The following is an 18,981-nucleotide window of genomic DNA, read 5'->3' as shown; positions in this document are numbered from 1 at the left end:
CAAACAAAAAAATCTCTACACCACAAGCCAGGCAAACACCAGGGCACAAACAGATCCCCCCTGATACCTCCAGCTCAAACACACCCCAACCAGGCACCCAGATGAAACCTAGCTTCCTAATAAATGATAGCTGTCCATTTACTCGGAGCCAAGCTGCACTAAAAGCCTCCAATACAGGAACACAACGTTGCCAGCCAATCAAGACACACCAAAAAGCCACAAAACAGACAGAAGATATTAGAAACACCAATCAAGCAGAACACAGCAGACTCCAAGACCAATAAACACAGACCAAGACTCCCAACCAATCAGGATGAAGAAAAAACCATCGTGGCACAGCAGTAGGCTAGCCCCAAATTTAAAACTGAAACAACCGTAAAAGTCTGACTCACAGATGAACATAATACAGAAGCCTGATAATGGCAGATGAGATTCTGCCGAAACATTGCTACAACTTTTAAAGGACAACTATAATGACGTGGGAAAATACCCGAACAAAGCTGAATATCATACATGTAAGTACCCGTGAAAACTTAAGAAAACACACACACACACACACACACACACACACACACATAAGATACAGTAACTTAACAGTAGTTTTTTAAGCAGGAGTCCGAGGTCTGCCCAGCACAAACAAAGAGGCAGGGACCATTTCTCTCTGAGTCACATATTTATTCAGATCTTGACAAAGGTAGGTCCTCCCATAAAGCTGGAGGAATCCCAAATTCCTTTATATTTTATCTGGTTACACAAGCAGGAAATACAGCTATTTGCACGAAAGTAGATAAAAAGCAGAAGTTGCTGCAATGTTGCTCATCAAGTACATTTAGAAATATTTAGCAAGCTCATTGTGCCCTATCTGTAGTCTCCCATCATGCAACCCCTGGGCTATGGACAGTTACATGATATTACAACTCATTTATTCCTTTTAATCCAGCCATTTTGATGCAAGAATCTTGTTTATCCTAAAGCCAATCAATGGATTACCAAGACTAAGTTACAAAGAAGAAATAAACTGTTTAATAACAAAACATTATTGGGGACATACTTTATTTATTTTATTTATTTGTTTGTTTCTTTATCAAACATGTACAAGAAAACAAGTATAGGTATGAACATAAACATAATGAAAGGAAATAAAGACAGATAAATGGGGACAGTAAGACAGGGATGGTAGGCACGCTGGTGCACTTATGCACACCCCCTTTAAGGACCTCTTAAGAATGGGGTGAGGTCCATGGTAGACAGTTTGAGATTGAAACTGTGAGAGGTTGAGGCTTCTGGGGGCAAGGTGTTCCATTGGTTGATTGTTCTCACTGTCAGAAAGTTTCTCCTTATTTCCAGGTTAAATCTCTCCTTGTTCCGTTTCCATCCACTATTCCTTGTCTGGTCTACAGGCGCTTCAGAAAATAGCTTGACCCCTTCCTCCCTGTGGCAGCCCCTCAAATATTGGAAGAATGCTATCATGTCTCCCCTGGTCCTTCTCTTTACCAGACTAGCTAAGACCAGTTCCTGAAACCATTCATTGTATGTTTTAGCCTCCAGTCCTCTAATCATCCTGATGCTCTTATCTGCACTTTTTCTAGAGTCTCAACATCTTTTTTATAATGTGGTGAACAAAACTGGATGCAGTACTCTAGGTGTGGTCTTACTAAAGCCTTATAGAGTGGTATTAGTACTTCTCTTGATCTTGATTGTATCCCTCTGTTAATAAACTTAGGATTGCATTAGCTTTTTTGGCTGCTGCTGCACACTGCTGGTTCATATTTAGCTGGTTGCCCAGTAAGACTCCAAGATCTCTCTCACAGTTACTGCTATTGAGCCTGGTTTCACCCAGACTATATGTGTACTTTTGGTTTTTCTTGCCTAAGTGTAGGACTTTACTTTTCTCTACATTGAATTTTATTTTGTTAGATATGCCCCAGTGTTCTAGTCTCTCAAGATCCATCTGGATCTTGAGCCTATCTTCTTGGGTGTTAGCTATTCTTGCCAGCTTAGAATCATCTGCAAATTTGGTAAGTTCCCCTTCTATTCCCTCATCTAAGGAATTAATGAAGATATTGAAGAGTACTGGGCCTAAGACAGAACCCTGTGGCACCCCACTGCTTACTTCCCTCCGTGTAGACTTAGACCCATTAAGGACTACTCATTGAGTATGGTTTGCCAGCCAGTTGCGAGTCCATCTAGTGGTGGTGCTATCTATTCCACTTTTTTTCTAGCTTACTAAGAAGTAGGTTGTGGTCTACTTTGTCATTTTTTTCTAAGCCTATTCCTAAAACCCATGAAGGTTGTTTCAAATTTTATTATTGTCTTAGAGAATATCATATTTTGTATCATTTGAAAATCTGATAAGCATTTCTTTGATACATGTGATAAGCTTCAGTTTTCCCTAAAATCAAGAATATCACAATCGACATTTCCCACCCGCTGTCTTCTACATCCATTACTTCAGTACCTAGTACTGGAAAATAGGACAGTTCTAAGAAGTTAGTAATAATAACAGTAGAGCCATTGTTTTCCACAAAATTCTCCTTTTGCTTAAGTTTTTGAATATATGAAATACTGTATATCCAAAATATTCCATACTCTGTGATAGATCTGAAACAAATAAAAAAGGAATTAGTAGTGGTAAAAACAACAGGCCACTAAAATTTTGTTGTTCAGTGGTCCATACAAGATAGACTAGAATTCTTCTGAAAATGCAAAGACAAAATTTGTTCTGCCAGCTGAAATAAATGCAACCAAACAATGTTGTCAACCCAAATTATCTCAGAGAGAGGGTTCAATGATTGTGGAATCTTTAGACAGTTTAAAAGCCATGTCATTCCACAGTTACTTTGGCATTGTCAGTTTTGCTTTAAAATGTACTTTGTATTGGAAAAAAGTAATAGCATAAACAGAGAGTTGATTAAAGGGCAGAGCTTGTAGGAGACCAGATGAAGCATGACAGAAATATAGTAAACTAATAGGTTGCTTTAATTATATTCTTAAAGTGTTGCATTTTTCCATTTTTCACAGTATTTCAAATAACTATTTGATTCATCTAGGAAAATTGTGTTTATTCTTACTGAAGAAAATGTGTTTTACAAAAATCTTAGGGAGAATTTTTTCCAGATTATTTTTGCTTTTTTATATATAAAAAATAATTTATATTGCTGAATCTTCATTTGCTAGTATTATACAATTCCCTGATATTATAATATTGCTTTCTAAGGAACTCCAGTATTAATTTAAAATAGTTGTGATGACCATCACTATTCATTTAAATGGTGATACTATAATGTAATAATTATAAAATAATTATATTATGAATTATATGGTATGTTTATTAAACTAGTGATTATAAGTTTAATATATAAGGTAGACCTTTCTTCTTTGTCTAGCTTTCTGGATTTCTTTCCTTCCTTCCTTCCTTCCTTCCTTCCTTCCTTCCTTCCTTCCTTCCTTCCTTCCTTCCTTCCTTCCTTCCTGATTGCTTAATTTGTTTTTGATTTTGGAGTATATTCTGGTATTTTGCGCTTAAGTTTTTTTAAATAAAACCATAGTAGACTTCTACTACTACAGCTGTATCCCTATCTTCTTGTAATTATGCTAAAACTTTCTAGAAAATTTTCCATATTATACCCAATATTTGTGATTATTATTATCAGAGTGGTAGAGAAGATATGCCTAAATTAGACTAGGGCACCTCATACCTATTTCTATATGCTAATAACACAAATATATGTGGGTATGCAGTGATGAGTGAAAGCCTTGTTTATAATTCCAGGGAATACCTTTAAATTAATTATTGTAAAACAAAAATTATAGTATTTTCAAGAAAGTGCGTTAACCTTCAATTATCTAGGTGTTCAATTTCAATTTCCACTTGTTGGAAAAATCAAGTGAGTGACTTAATGTAAAAGTTCAAAGAGTGATTATCTGCAATTATCGAAGAAGCATGTCAACCATTACATCTCAGCATCAATTAAGTTATTTGAAGACATAGTTCTGAATCTCAGGCATTATGGTACCCAGTTTTGTATCTACAAGGATACTTCTAGGCTCAAAAGCAATCAATCAGAATTTTTAAAATATATAGTTTGTGCCCTTCATTCAACTCGTAATGCTTGAATGTGATTAGAACTAAGCTGCATCTCCTTTGGGAACTGTTTGAGTCTTTGTCACCTTAGATTCTGATAAAAAGAAATCATTTGGAGAAACTCTTTAGAACACTGTACCCTGTTATATAGATTTGTTTTGTCTTTAAGAAGACAGATAAATCAATCATTCGGCATATTGTGCCTTTTTACTCTTGGCCATATCCATTCCTGGTCTTGATGAAACTTCGGCTGAAGATAAGGAAAGGATTTATGATCAAGACTGCCAAATTGTCACAGCTAGTACTTCTCATCTTTGTTATATGCTATTTTTCCTCCCTGTGACAATATTACTAGATTTTTTGAAACAACAACAACAACCATTCTACATAGCCCACACAAGACATTTTTTCTCCCTTGTCTGAACCAACTTGTTATGCATTTGGATGGCACTAGGCAGATATACCACTCTCCTTTATGAATGTCATACTTGCATATGCTCAGAGATGGCAACTGAAACCTTAATAACATGTATTACTAAAAAAAAAGCACTTTGTACACACAATGAAACCTTATACCATATATTCTTAGAAATTGGGCATATTTATATGACCATGAGATGACTTTGCTCCTTTTGCAACCAATTTTCAAAACCTCCCAGATGGTTGCAACATTTTTATCTGTGATTTCTATGACTGTCCAGTATCTTGTTTGCCTTACTGATTTTACCAGACCTGACTTATACACACACACACACACACACACACACAAACACACACACATAAGAAAGAATGTGCATCTCTTTTTATGTGCTTGCATTGTCCACTGTATTTGATATACTTTTAATGATCAGTCTTGGAGTATAAACACATAAAATTCAAATTCTTTTTTTTTTCTAGAAAAATAGTTATCATTTTTATTTCATATTTTCTTTTCCTTTGTACCTTTCTATTCTTCAAACATATTTTTCTCCAGCCCACTAAATGTTTAATATTAATTATTTTTTTGCATTGGTGTTAAAAAAGTAGTCAGAGCTACAGAGTTAGACTCTGATTTGCATACTATAGGAAAGACCTTACAATCTAATTAAAATGAGATACAGTCAGTCATGGCACAGCATAAATGTTCCATTTATTTTAAGGGCCTAAAAATAGCAACGTAAGTACTAGCTTTAACAATGGAAAAGAACATACTTGCACTGGAAGAGAAGGCACAATCTCCCTTTTATTATTTTATGAAGCTCATTAACTGCAGCCTGCTTCTTTTCTGGCAGTTTGTTGGAAAATCTTTGGAGAACAGTGATCCATTGCTTTTAAATGCCTCTGTAGTTCACTGAGTTCACTGTAATTGTTGCTGAGCCTGGGAAAAAATGCTACATGGCTACGTACAAATGTACAAGAGGAAGAAATTAAAGAGTAGTTTTCACAGCATTGGAGCTCATAAGACGTTGCAGGTGAGGAATTATATTAATGAAAGTTCTCCCCTCATTCAAGTTTCTTCCACATCCAAAATAAAAGTATTCCTAGAGAAAGGAAAGTCAGGAACCCATATATATGTAAATTTTCTACATCTGACAGAGTGAGAGAGACGAAGAGAAAAGTTTGATCAGAGGATTACAAGACACCTGGAGTGCCAGTATGTATAACTGGAGTGGTCTAAATTATAAAGAGTGGTACAGAAGAAGACACAGTGGTCAGTCTTGCTAGACAACCACTAGGAAGGACAAGATAAATGCACCAAGTTAATTCAATTGTATGACTTTTCATTCCAGGATAAATTACAAATGCAGTTTTAACCTTCACTCACAATATACTGAGTTTTTGTCGTGGAATCTGAATGCACCTGTGTTACTTATGGCTTGGTGGAGACCTGAACTCTCTGGATACTGGATGAAGGCCTATCTGTCCTATTAAAAATATGTCTGGGTATTTTCACAATTATAGTAATCATCAGCACTATACAGATAGATATGTGTAGATATAGATGATAGAGAGATATAGATAATAGACAGCTAGAGAGATAGATAGATATAGATGGAGATCATATGATAAAGAGTTATGTACATGATGCAGATGTTGATGTAGATGTTGATTAGATAGATAGATAGATAGATAGATAGATAGATAGATAGATAGATAGATAGATAGATAGATAGATAGAACTGAATTTCACTTTTGAGACCATGTTAGGGTTAGACTTAGGGAGAGACAGAAATAAATTTCCAGCTACAGTTAAAATGTGTGACGTAGCTTTCTCAACTTTTCATTACTGGACTATCTCTGTGTCCCACTGCCCCCCAAATACTGCCACTTACAAACCAAATATTATATTGAACCAAATAAGTAATATATTTATTTTGATTATGAAGTTCTTTGGATCTTTACTTACAAAGTTTTGATATATAAGGGAAAGATGAGGTAATCCCATGTTAGTTATTTCAGCAGTAACTTTTGTAGAACAAAAGTTTTGTTGCAGAGCAAAAATAAGCAGGGCTTAATTACATTGAACCCCTTTTTCATGCCATAGATTTTTTAAAATCAAAAACTTCATACATGTCTTGTGCATCAATAAAATCACGTGACAGACATTGACATCAAGAAAATGCAAAGGATGAGACAGTGCTATTTTGTAAGAAAAGATCAAAGAAATGTTGCAATGACATTTTTAAAAATAACTTGTTCAAAGTTTTTCACTCCTTACTTTAAATTCAAGGTCAACACTGCATCTCTTAGATGTGGATTGCTTAATGTAAAAACAATTTCAAAATCACTTTCAAGCCTTAGGCCTATGGGAGGAAAGTTTAGCAAATTTTACATCAAGAAGTATTTCATTCACTAGTACAGTTTTTTTGTAGGTGTGTCCACAAATCAGATTGTGTTGACTTTTAAAAGTAATAATTCAGGATGAATTATGAATTATCTCTGTTCTCCTCCACCACTCTCTCTCTTTTTCCTTGAATACAGTGTAAAAAGTAATCAACTTTGTAAAATGGGCACCACAACTTATTCTTTGAAATAATTATTCTTTGTTTTACCGAAGCTTGATCTATTTGAGATAGGGAAAATTGTCATTAAGATGGCTGGCTTTCAATTGACTGCCCAAGAATATGTGCTTAATGGAACTTGACATTTCAAAAATGGTAATAATAATGACTGCTTTGAACACAGATAATTCTGAGAAAATATCAGCGTTTCAATTTAGTATTTTTAATACATTTTACAGCTCAAATTCAACCTGACAGAAAGGTTTATTAGTCTGATTAATATGTGTGTGTGCGTGTGACACACACACACACACACACAGAGAAATGTCCATATGTTTCCATTGTTATAGTGCTCTGAACACACGTGAAATAGATGTGAAGAAAATAGAGTAAACCTACCCTTCGATCATTACATTAAGTTATTGTACCAATTAATAGCCCAACAGAAGCATAGAACAAAACTTCAATTTTTTTCCCTTCTTGAAACCTTTTTGGGGGATTTCAGGTCCAAAAATGGAAATAGTGAAGGAAAAACATGGTCACCATTTACAGAGCAGTCAACAATATCAAAATGATAGGCTCAACAGGAAAATTAAAGCCCTGGGCCTTTTACGTATATTGTGATGCATGTGGCATTCATTAAAAGGTAGGAGGCTTCAATCATCCAGTCATAGCCTTCATTTTATTGTCATTTATTACTCCTGTGGATTCCCCTGTAGGGTTCTTAGCCAGTCTGCTCAGTTTTTAGTTTCTTATTTCTTAAAATGATATTAAATTTGAAGACAGACTATATCTCTAGACACTACTATCTCATACATGAGAATATCAATTAGGGATTTACCAATATGTACTTCATGTTTATTGCCCAAAGCAAAACAAGCTATGCAGCCAATTTGACAATGTTGATGGCCCTTTAAGATGTCTCTGGTGACCATGTCTTTCCATTGAGTCACCCGTCTGTTCTGTCTGGTAATAATATATCCATGTTCTAGACAAAAAATTGTGCCTGTAAATTGTAAAGGTACAACCTAATACAATAGATATGTTTCCTGCCATGTTTTCTCTGCTACTCCCAAGAAAAATGGAAAGTCTCTTTGATCACAGAGCATAATTCATTTTGCTTTGGGCAATAAATATGAATTGTGTGTGTGTGAGCATGCAGATACTCAGTTATAATGTAACTTTATCATATTTATGGACATATCTGTCTTTAATGGAATGTTTAATAGAACATTTTCCTCCTTTAACTTTTGGGATTGCAGCTATGTGCATATCAGCTAGCTAAGGAAAAATATTATTGATTTGTGGTTGTTTATTGAGGAAAATTTAACTGTGGTAAAGAAATGCAGAAGAGAACTGTAGTAAAGAAAAGGTCATGATTCTCAAGTTGATCAGATAGTTCAGTAAGTTAGAAGATTGTATTGACCCTTTGGGCTGAATCAGAGTACAATTCAGCAATTTTATACAAATATATGTAGAACCTGGTCTTTATTAGCCTTACATTAACTTTTGTTGGCATTATCCAATAGGAGAAAATTTAATGAGCATATTAATACTTAATAAACATTACTTAATTTAAAATAGCTAATGCCAAAATTTCCATTAAAAAGTAAGTAAATTACTAGTTTTGTGACAAATAATTGTCTTTTCCCTGAATAATGGATATGGGTTATTGATGCAGGAGCTGCTTAAGCATTTGTATTCGTACATATGAGAGAGGGGAGCAGGGAAAGGGAGGGAGGGAGGGAGAGAGAAAGGGAGACAGAGACAGAGACAGAGAGAGAACTGAATTTCATTTTTGAGAACATGTTATTTACATTGGGTATAATGGAAGGGATAGGCAACCGGATCAGTGGTATGTATTATTATATTGATTTGTATTAAAAAATCTTAAAGAAGTTTGTCCATAATGAATCACAAATATGTAATTCAAATGTGTATGTTTCATTGTGGATGACTTTTTGCATGTGTTGTATTGAAAAAATATGTAAAATTGTAATGATATAATAATTTATATGATTTGATGGTGAAAGTGGTTATCTATAGTGTGATCTATGCATTCTTACTTCCCATAACTCTATATGATCCATCAATTCTTTTTGTATATTCTTTTTGTTGAAATGAATACACATAAACACATACATGTACCAGTATACATTCAGTGCTATATTGATATATCTTCTAAGTGTGTGACCAAAAATCCCCAATATTGAAATGTCACACTAAATATGGACATACATTTTTCAACACTTACAACTTGTAAAAATAGCTTATTTTCACGTAAGCTATTATCACACAGGGTTTTGAAAATGTTACATTTTCTATCGTTTCTTTACTTTACCTCATAAATTCAATTACTTATTTCTTAAAAGAATCTTGAAGAAACACATTTTCTTTCTTTTTTTCTTTTGTTGCTGTTCAACAATCTTTTTAGAATTTATATAAGCAAAATTATTTCAAAGACAGAAATTGCCATCACTAAACAATTGTGGTCATAAAGTACAATGTCATAGCATAGTCCTAATTCTGATAAAGGAGAATATTTAGCTCAGGGTTGAAATGAGGGGTCCTTGGTGCTCCATGATGATGCTACCTAGTTTGGATAATGAAATGTCTATGCCAGCATCCCAAGTAATGCACCCATAGAAAGCAGAACTCTGAGGCAGGTAGATTCCTCAAAGAACAATTTATTGGATACATCATATTAGCACAACTGTTGAAAACTGACTCTGAAAGTTCCTGCAATTTTCACCTGATTAAAAAGTGAAAGTTTCTTCTTTCCCCCCAGGTCATCAGTCATATTGTCCCATAGAAGCGCTGGCTGGTTGCTTGGTTACTCCACTGCTCCTCTCCCCAGCCACCTGGTGGAATATCCCCCTTGATTCCCACAGAAAAAAACTTTTTGTTTTGACTACAAATCCCCATCTGGCTATTCCACCACCCCCCATCCCTTTTTCTTCCTTGTGGCAACCCTGAAGCCTCAAAGATGGCCTCACACTGGTTCAGTCTTCAAGAAAACAACCAAGACAACATGGCTCCCACAGTCCTATGTTGCTGTCTTAACTCCAAGACATGTCAGACATTAAGCTGGAAGTAGCATGTATGGTGGCAGTATGCTCCAGGAAAGAGGGGAAGGCCCTTGGAGGGCTAACCCAAGGTATATTTGCATAGAAAGTCCAGGAAGGAGATGGCATGGCAGAGTACAAGCAGAAGATGGCTCGGTGGTGGATGGTGCAATGTGGTATGAGCACAAAAGGGTGGCTGGGTGAATGGTGTAGCATAGTGGTATACAGGTACATCAGAGATGAATGCTATAGTGCAGCATGAGCATAGGAAGACTAGAGGGTGGATGACATGATATGGAGCAAGTGCAGAAAGGCTGGGAGTGGATAGTGGGTTGAAAGATTGGGGGATTTACAATAGCTACTTCCAACCTTTTCTGTCAGTTCTCCAATGACTGGTGTGAACCAGTTGTCAAGCACCTGAATCATGGTCACGTGACCACAGGGATGCTGTGATAGCTGAACTTTGAGCACCGTTAGGGGCCATGGTGGCTCAGATGGTAAGATGCTGGGCCTGTGCTTCGCTGAGGTCATCAGCTTGAGGGTGGCTCAATTCCCATGAGTGAATAAACCACAGAGGGACAAGAAAGGAGCCTCCCCCAATTGTCTACCAGCATTCGGGTGTCCAGCGGGCAAAGATAACACTGCCCAAAAATATCCTTTCACAGAGGCAGCCAACCACTTCCATGATCCCTGGCTAACATGTGCTAAATAAAATAAATAATCTGAGCACTGATCATAAGTACCACTTGTTCAATGCCATTGCAATGGTTACTGAATGATTTCAATGGTTACTGAATTAGTGGCCAGTAAATGAGAACGACAAGTATAGTTGTACAAACAACCCAATATAATTAACAAAAATAGGTGTACGATACAGTGTTATATATGTAGCAAATAGAAGGCATATTATTATTGTTATTGTTGTTGTTGTTGTTGTTGTTGTTATTATTATTATTATTATTATTCAATAATTTTGGTAAAAAGTGAAAGAAAATATAATTCTTCCTTCTTTCTATATATAAATAATTAATGGGCATTGGGAATATTTGGTATGTATTTTTTTTTCCGGGCCTCTCCAAAAAATAAATAAATCCTTTATTGGTTTTTCTACTGCACACACTTATTTTCAGAAGAAAATAGATCTGTTCTAAAGTAATGGTGTTGCTGTAGGTGTTCATGAACAAACAAATCTATCAGGATCAGTCCAATCCATGTTTGTGGAGATTGGAACCTTGAAATATGTTCGGTATTCAAAGGATAACCAACAACAAGGATGAATGAAAGGATGTGATATAGCCTTTATATTCCTTCAAGTTTGTTGGGGAAAATTAACCAGAACCGCTTGAGATTATTAAAACAACCTTACATCCAGAACTGTGTCGTAAAAAGAAATAGTTGCTTCTATAATTATCCAGATTATAGAAAAAACTAAAGATCAATTTGTGTAAGAATCAAAATCAGTCATTTTTACCACTTGCCAAAAATGGAAGAAATGTCCATGCCAGAAAATTGATAGTGTATAAATCATTTCTTGCCTATTTTTACAATATTGTTTTATAGTTTCTGTATGGGTTACTGTATTATACACAATGATATCTGATATAGTAATGAGGACCATTTAGATGAGATGAAGGGGATAACAACATTTGCCAGGTGAAGATTGAGGACTATTTCAGTATAAACAGAAAATAAATTACATCTATCAAGACTAATACCAAGGAATGAAATTCCTTCTCAGATGTTAAAGTTTCCAAAGTTTTATTTTGATTCTAAAATACTTTGTAAGTACTTTCGAACTTCATTGAAACCATCCATCTTTTGAAGAAAAAAAAAAAGCAAGATGATATTTTTCTTCCTCTACATCCATAATTCCTTCATGAATTATTTGCTTTCATATTTATTCATTTTTATAGCTGAGTTCTGGGTTTTTCTCTTTGCCAATTTTAAAGCTCACATAATTTTCTGTAATGGTTTTTCACCTTCCTGCGTAGTTCTGTTAATTTCAATTAAATAACCTTGTATTGAGTGATAATTACAACTTTGTTTAATTTAATATACTTTTTTTTTTCTTTTTACATTTAACAAAGCAATTGGTGCAGTGGTGGTAGTGGGAATTTGTTTGAGCTGACTATGTCTGTTAGATAGAGATTCTTGGTCATCTATCATCTATCTCCAGTCTATAACACAGTCCTTTCAACAGTTCCAAGAAGGCTCCGTGTCCATTTGCACTACTCAGGTGTCCCTGAGGACACAGAAAATCCTCCAAGTGGCCTTGACGATTCTCTAAAAGACTGCAAATAACCAGCTGTCTTCAAGGAGTACAAATCTTTCCATTCTCCACCATCCAGTCAGAGCTGAAGAAGCTTCTTGTATGAGAAGTAAAATGTCTTCAAAGAAAAACAACACAGTCCAGTTGCCTCTTTAAAAAGCACCTTTGGGACAACCATGACTGTTAGGAAATTATAATTAGAACTAAACACAAATGACTTACTCTGAAAATTTAAATTTTGATGACAGCCAAGGAAGAAATCTAGGTTCACACCCTTTAATAATTTTGTTACAGTTTAGCAAGAAGGAAGAAATCAGTGCCGAACTGATCTCCCACTCTGACTTCTTCAGTACCCCATGCATGTTTTGTGTCAGTGATGGGTCCAATGCTCTTCTTAGTCAGCATTGCTTGCCAGGCAATGTTTCTCTTTTTAAAATGTTAATATAAAAGCCTTTCCCTCCTGATGAGATCCTGAAGATGAGAATATTACCAAAATCTAAATGCTTGACTTATATGTTTGGTGAGGCAATCTGAAAATATTTGTGTATAGCTGCTGCATTTTCTTGTCATACTCCATTAATGATCTTTTTGGTTAATTCAGAACATCTCTAAATGTCATTTATTTCTTAAATGAGCAGTGGGGTAGCCTAGTGGTGAAGACACTTACCTTTCACTCAGAAGGTTGTGAGATCAATCCTAGGAAGCAGCAGATGTTCAGTTACCCTGATTCTACTCCAAATTAAGTCATACAAATGAGTATTTTTTATTTGTTTCTTTAAATATTTGTTCATGAGTTTTGTATACCATTCTTCAAACTCAGTTTTTTCCAGTAATGGTAGGCTTCAGATTGGTATCCAGAATGTTCAGTTAAATTTAACATTTATAATTCCCTTTAACACCTTCATAAAATTTGAACAACATTTGAAATTTAAATAACTCAATGTATTTCAAGTATGTGGTTTTATTATTAGGACTGTTGCTTTTCATAAATGTTTCATGAAAGCTTACAACAATCAACAATTTATATTGTGGAAATCTATTCTTTGTTTTTCATAATATAATATACTTACTTATACTATACTTGTTCTGTCTCACCTGTGACCATGAGGTGAGAGCCCAAGTTTCCAAAGGAATATAAATAAACAGACAGGACCAGGAACAACAGAGTTAAATTCCTTTGGCTGGAGAAGTCCTTGGCAGTCTTCCAAAAGCTGCCTGCCAAGTCCGATAACAAGACAAGACCATAAATCAAAGGCAAACGCACAGAGAATTTGTCAAAGCTTCTATCCCAAATAAACAAGTTGTCCCGAATGAGGATTCAGAGCTAACACCCCCCCCTTTTATTTCCTGAGGGGCGTGTCAGTCTCTCATCTCAGTCCCTGATTTGACATTTCCTTTTACATTACATTTCATGTCTACGTCTACGTCTTTGCCTTGTATCAAACCAACATTCCTCAGTTTCATCCTCAGCCAAAGGCTCTACTACGCTCTCCTGATTATCTGCCGACATCTGAGGCACAACCAGGGAGGAAGGTCCTGGGGAGGAAGATGATTCCGAATCCTCCAGCAAAGCAGGCTCAAACCTCAGAGCCAAATCCTCCTCTTCCTCCTGGCTGAAGTCTGTGTCCTCCAGCAAAGCAGGCTCAAACCTCGAGGCCAAATCCCTCTCTTCCTCATTGCTTAAGTCTGTATCTTCTAACAAGGCAGGCTCAGACCTCCAAGTCACAACATATACTTATATATCTGAACATGTAGCTATAAATTAAGAGAATTCACACATGACTATTCTGTGAGTTATGTATCATTTTAGAGTAGAAAATTCACCAGAACCAGTTTTTTTAAGATAACCTACTTATATAAAAAGTTTGTTACAAAGTCCTAAGTTCTGAAAGTTTAAAGATTTTAAGGTAAGAGTAAAACAATAAATAAATGTTAGAAGCCTGATCCTATGAGCATTTTGTATTTGGAACTATTGGAATACTTCTTTTTGAAGATTATCATATGAAATTCATGTATTCATTCAGTCATTCATAAAATCTGATTACAACTGATAGAGTGAGTTATTTAAAAGTGATACAATTGAAACTTATTTTTTATAAAATTTATTTGCTACCCATCTTGTATCCAACAACTCTGGGTGCCTTACAACTAAAAAACATTGAAAAACATTAAAACCATCCATTGTAAAAACATAGCAGGTAAAAATGCTGTAGAGTATTTGAAGGAGTTTGTGTTTTTGTGTATATTCATGTGCATTCCTGCAGATGCAGGCACACATAATCAACTAGCCTGCTTTGTTAAATCTGTTTAAAGATGCACTTCTGTTGCTTTTGAGATAACATTCCATGTCCATCAGCTAAACTCAGTTTCCCCTTCTAAAAGTATTCTGACCTTGCCAGGACAAATCTGTTTCTCATTCACACACACCCCTCTACACCAGTGTTCAAGGCAGGAAGTGCAACTCCAAAGCTGGAGAGCAAAAGGAAAATATGGCATGGTGATTTAATTTTACTCTACTCTCAATGGGCAGAGAACTTTGTTGACTGATGAGAGTCAGAATGAACTATGTTCCTCCTGTACCTTCTTTTTAAAAGAATTTTGCCTTAGCAAAGTATTAGATTTCTTGACCCATTTGAAGCCTGTATTTCTCCAACAGTTAGCAGTGTTTTCATAGGTCCCATGTAAGCAGAGACTTTCATAGGTGAATACATTATACATAGTTACCAAGTTGAAGGTACAATATTATATCCAGGGCATTGCCCCAAAATTGCTATCTCAGTAGTATTATAATTATCCTGGTTTGGAAAGCAGCAGGAAAAAAAAGTACTAAGATAACATAACTCTTTGCCCCAGATTTGATATAAATACCCTACCCTTCAAGTCAACCAGTTGCAAGATACCATTTTTGCAACTGGGTCCAACCATTGCTCAAGGCAGGAATCTAATATAAATTCCTTTGTCAAACTTTTCTAACTACTTTTTTTTCCTGTACAATTCAATTGGAATCTGTTTTCCTGTGAAATAGATACATTATTTTGTATCTTATCCTCTTAAATGCAAAACAAATTGTGATTCTTTTAAGTTGCATCCATTCTTGTTCTTGAAAACTGTTATGGTATTATTACTTTGCCTTTGTTTCTAGTTCCTTGAATGTCTGCATAGAGTTTAATTACTAGTTTTCTGATTATTCTCTTTGATATTCACTGAATCTGTTCCAACATTTTTCCAGTGGCCAGAAGTGGAACCAATAAATGAGATGGAATCTGACCAAAACAAAATAAAATGGGGATTTTTTTTTCTTCATTTAGGAAAATAGAATAAATATTTGTTTCATTAATTGACTTTTCTTTCAAATTACTTTTAGATAACTTTAGTAGCTTTAAGAAGTTTTACTCTCCTTATTACCTAGTTTTCCATTATTAAAACTTTTCACTTTTATACCTTTATATCTTGGCCATTGCATATCTGTATTGTAGAAACATTATATCCCAACTTACTGTAATTCTTAATTAATCTTTGTCAGAATAATAATTTGGGGTTCTAATTCGAGCTGAGGCTGTGCAAGATTAAATAAAAATGAAATCCAGACAGCTGTAAGGAAAGAAGAAATATTTATTCCTAAAAGCAAAACCGTTTATTTAGGAGTAGGCTGCAGAGAAATGGGGTACAGCAGATATTTTTTAAAAGGGGGAGCTTGTTTGTGTGTCGTGTGCTGATTCTAAGGGGTGTGTGTGTAGGTATATTTATTCTTGTGAATATGAAGTTCCTCTAGAAGACATAATTTAATTAACTGTTTGTGTTTCCAGCCCTTATCCTTTGATAAGTGGATTAGGTCTGGGTAACATATTTGGGGGTTTGAAGACGTTTGAAAAAGGGATTTTCCCGTTTGCTATTTTTACTTGATTAATTTAGTTTCAGCTTGGCTGTCAATTATCTAGTGGAGACACTGATTGTCAGACCGTTATAGATTCTGTTAATATTTTAAGGGAAGATGGAAAGAGTGTAAAAAGTAAAATATATTTTGATATAAAACTTCTCACACCTTGTTCCATGTTTCACATATGTTTCTTCATCTTTTCTTTTTATCTGTTTAACTTAATGTATTCTAATCATGTTCATTTGGAATATTAGGCAATCAGGAATAACAACAACAACAACAATAATAATACATTTTTAAATGTTCAGTTGACTGAATTTCATGTTTAATGAATAAAATAGATAATAACACTGAAATTGATTAAACTTCCAACACTGTAATCAAAATTATATGCATGATGATATTCGAATGAAAAAGATATAAGTTTTCTTTCTATGCAAATTTATTTTTTCTTATTCTTTGCTCACATCTGGCCTTTGCTAATCATAATGAGAACAAAAAGTGTTCTAAATATTCCTCAATTTCATATGATAGCTATGTTGGATCTAAAGGTTGCTTCCTAATTACCTTCCCTCCTAACATACATCTGTAACAGCTTATTCCTCATTCTACTTTTCATCCTCTTTTATCCTACTGAACTGAAAAAAAATAACTGCATTTGTACCTATTCTATTATGGTTTAATATACCAGTATAATTTTAGTGTATATGTGGCCAGAAATTGAAAAAAAAATACAGTATTTCATTCAACTTTTCCTTTCCCTTTTTTCCCCCAAACCTTTTAGTGGTTTTTGGCCAGTTTGTATTTTTCCAGACATCTCTCCATGATGTGGTTGAAGTATATGATGGGCCAACTCAGCAATCATCCTTATTATCTTCACTTTCAGGATCACATTCAGGTATCTCATAACAAAACTGTCCTAAATAAGTTATATATTGAAGTAATTTTTACTCTAGATAGTTCTGCTGAGAATAATTGGATTTGAACATGGAAGAACAATCAAGAATGCATAAATTAAAAATTAAATTGACACTATTATGGGATTACGGGATATCAGTTGAAAGAAGAAGAAACAATGTGATGGATACCTTAGATTATCAGTACACACACACACACACACAGAGAGAGAGAGAGAGAGAGAGAGAGAGAGAGGAAATAATTATTTGAGAATAATTAGGGAATAAGGTGTACCTAGTGTGAGTTTCTAATGTTTTTTCTTTATTTTCCAGGCTTCAAACATGTTTTTGTAACTATTCTAACAAATAAAAGAGCAGTAGTCATTAATATTCAAATATTTCTTAAGATTTAAAAAGAGTTACAGCACAATAAATAGTTACATTGCAGTGCTTCCCTTTCTCTGTAATCTAAAACCCACTTTCCCATCAAAGGTAATAATTTTTAACATAATTAATCAGATTATTTTTAATTAATCTTATCTTATTTTTAATTAATTGCAGATAACATGCAGTTCTTGTTGGAACTGCATCATGCAAGAAAATAAATGTATTTTTTCCATTATCTAACATGAGATAAATTCAGCGACCATCAGTCTCGTCTTCCACTAGCAATATCCTCAAAGCTGTAGTTAATTAAAAGAATTCTGGAGATGTGCCTACAGGCTATACATTCAGAAAAGAGTGTATGTAGTTTACACAGTGATGATGATTTACATGCATAATAATGATAGAATTATGACATGCAAAGATTTCAATTGAAAGATACTTAGCATGACTTGACATAACTGTTTATGCAAAGAAAATATATTATAGAATTTCACCTGAATTTTATAAAAAAAAGATATGCCACTACACATTAATTTCATTTTAAATTTCACAATCCAGACCAATTTCATTTTTGTGCCAGTGCCAAGATGTTGGGAAATTATCAGCTGGGAAGTAGGAGGGATCATTAACCTTGAGTCATTGTGCAGCCTCAAGAGAACTATGACTGAAACCCCACCCCACCCCCCACCCCCTACCCCCACCCCACACTTAATATATTCTAAATGATATTCTCCATGGAACCTTATATCTTTCTTCCCAAGTGAAGGCAAGCAGTCTGGGGAAACTCATGTATTATAAGCAGAGTATAACCAAGTAGTAAGCTTGAACCCTTTGTGTGTGGATCTGATTGCTTTGGCTGGACACAAGCTGCCCTCAGTATTGATGAAAACTCTAAACAAACTGATATTCGGTAAAGTGAATAGCAGTTCTCAGAGTGCCATCATATAAAAACAATAAAAATAATAAAAGAGAGAGTCATATATCATAAAATAACCAGCGACAATACATTATAGAAGCCATTTAATGGGCTCCATCCCACTCTGTGTTCCTCAGGCCCATTGGCAGAACCAGGTCTTCAGAGTGTTAGAGTGGTGGCTATTCTAATCTCTGGTGGAATGATGTTCCAGTTTGCTTTGAAACAATGTACTAGTAGATAATGAAATAATAAGCCAAGGTTGTTAAGTTTGAGCAATGAGAGGCTGACCAGAGCATGAGTGCAACAATACTTTATTTTACAATAAAGGGCTGACCGTGCTTGCCAAACCTGGAACTGGCTCGCAGCAATCAGCAACTGGTTGGGTCCCGCAGCCTGCTTTTATAGCTGGCTGCTGGGGAGGACCAACCAATGGGAATGGGGGAAATAACGCCCACGTAAGTGAGTGGACCTGAGTGAGAACTCCTTGAGTCCTCAGGACATAACAC

At 35.1% G+C, this 18,981-nt stretch overlaps 1 protein-coding gene across 1 annotated transcript in view; it reads left to right on the top strand.

Moving 5' to 3' along the window:
• CSMD3 (CUB and Sushi multiple domains 3) overlaps positions 1-18,981 on the top strand; it is a 646,074-nt gene that overhangs the window by 481,293 nt on the left and 145,800 nt on the right. The window contains exon 32 of the mRNA XM_087931634.1: positions 17,061-17,174. Coding sequence (XP_087787760.1) covers positions 17,061-17,174 — 114 coding nt within the window. The remainder of the gene's footprint in view (positions 1-17,060; positions 17,175-18,981) is intronic.

Source organism: Pseudonaja textilis, chromosome 3, assembly GCF_049901715.1.
Source record: "Pseudonaja textilis isolate UNSWEBS1 chromosome 3, rPseTex1.2, whole genome shotgun sequence".
In the NCBI taxonomy this organism is placed as follows: domain Eukaryota; kingdom Metazoa; phylum Chordata; class Lepidosauria; order Squamata; family Elapidae; genus Pseudonaja; species Pseudonaja textilis.
The sequence above is the reverse complement of the archived record's forward strand: the minus strand, read 5'-3'. Positions and strand labels throughout refer to the sequence as shown.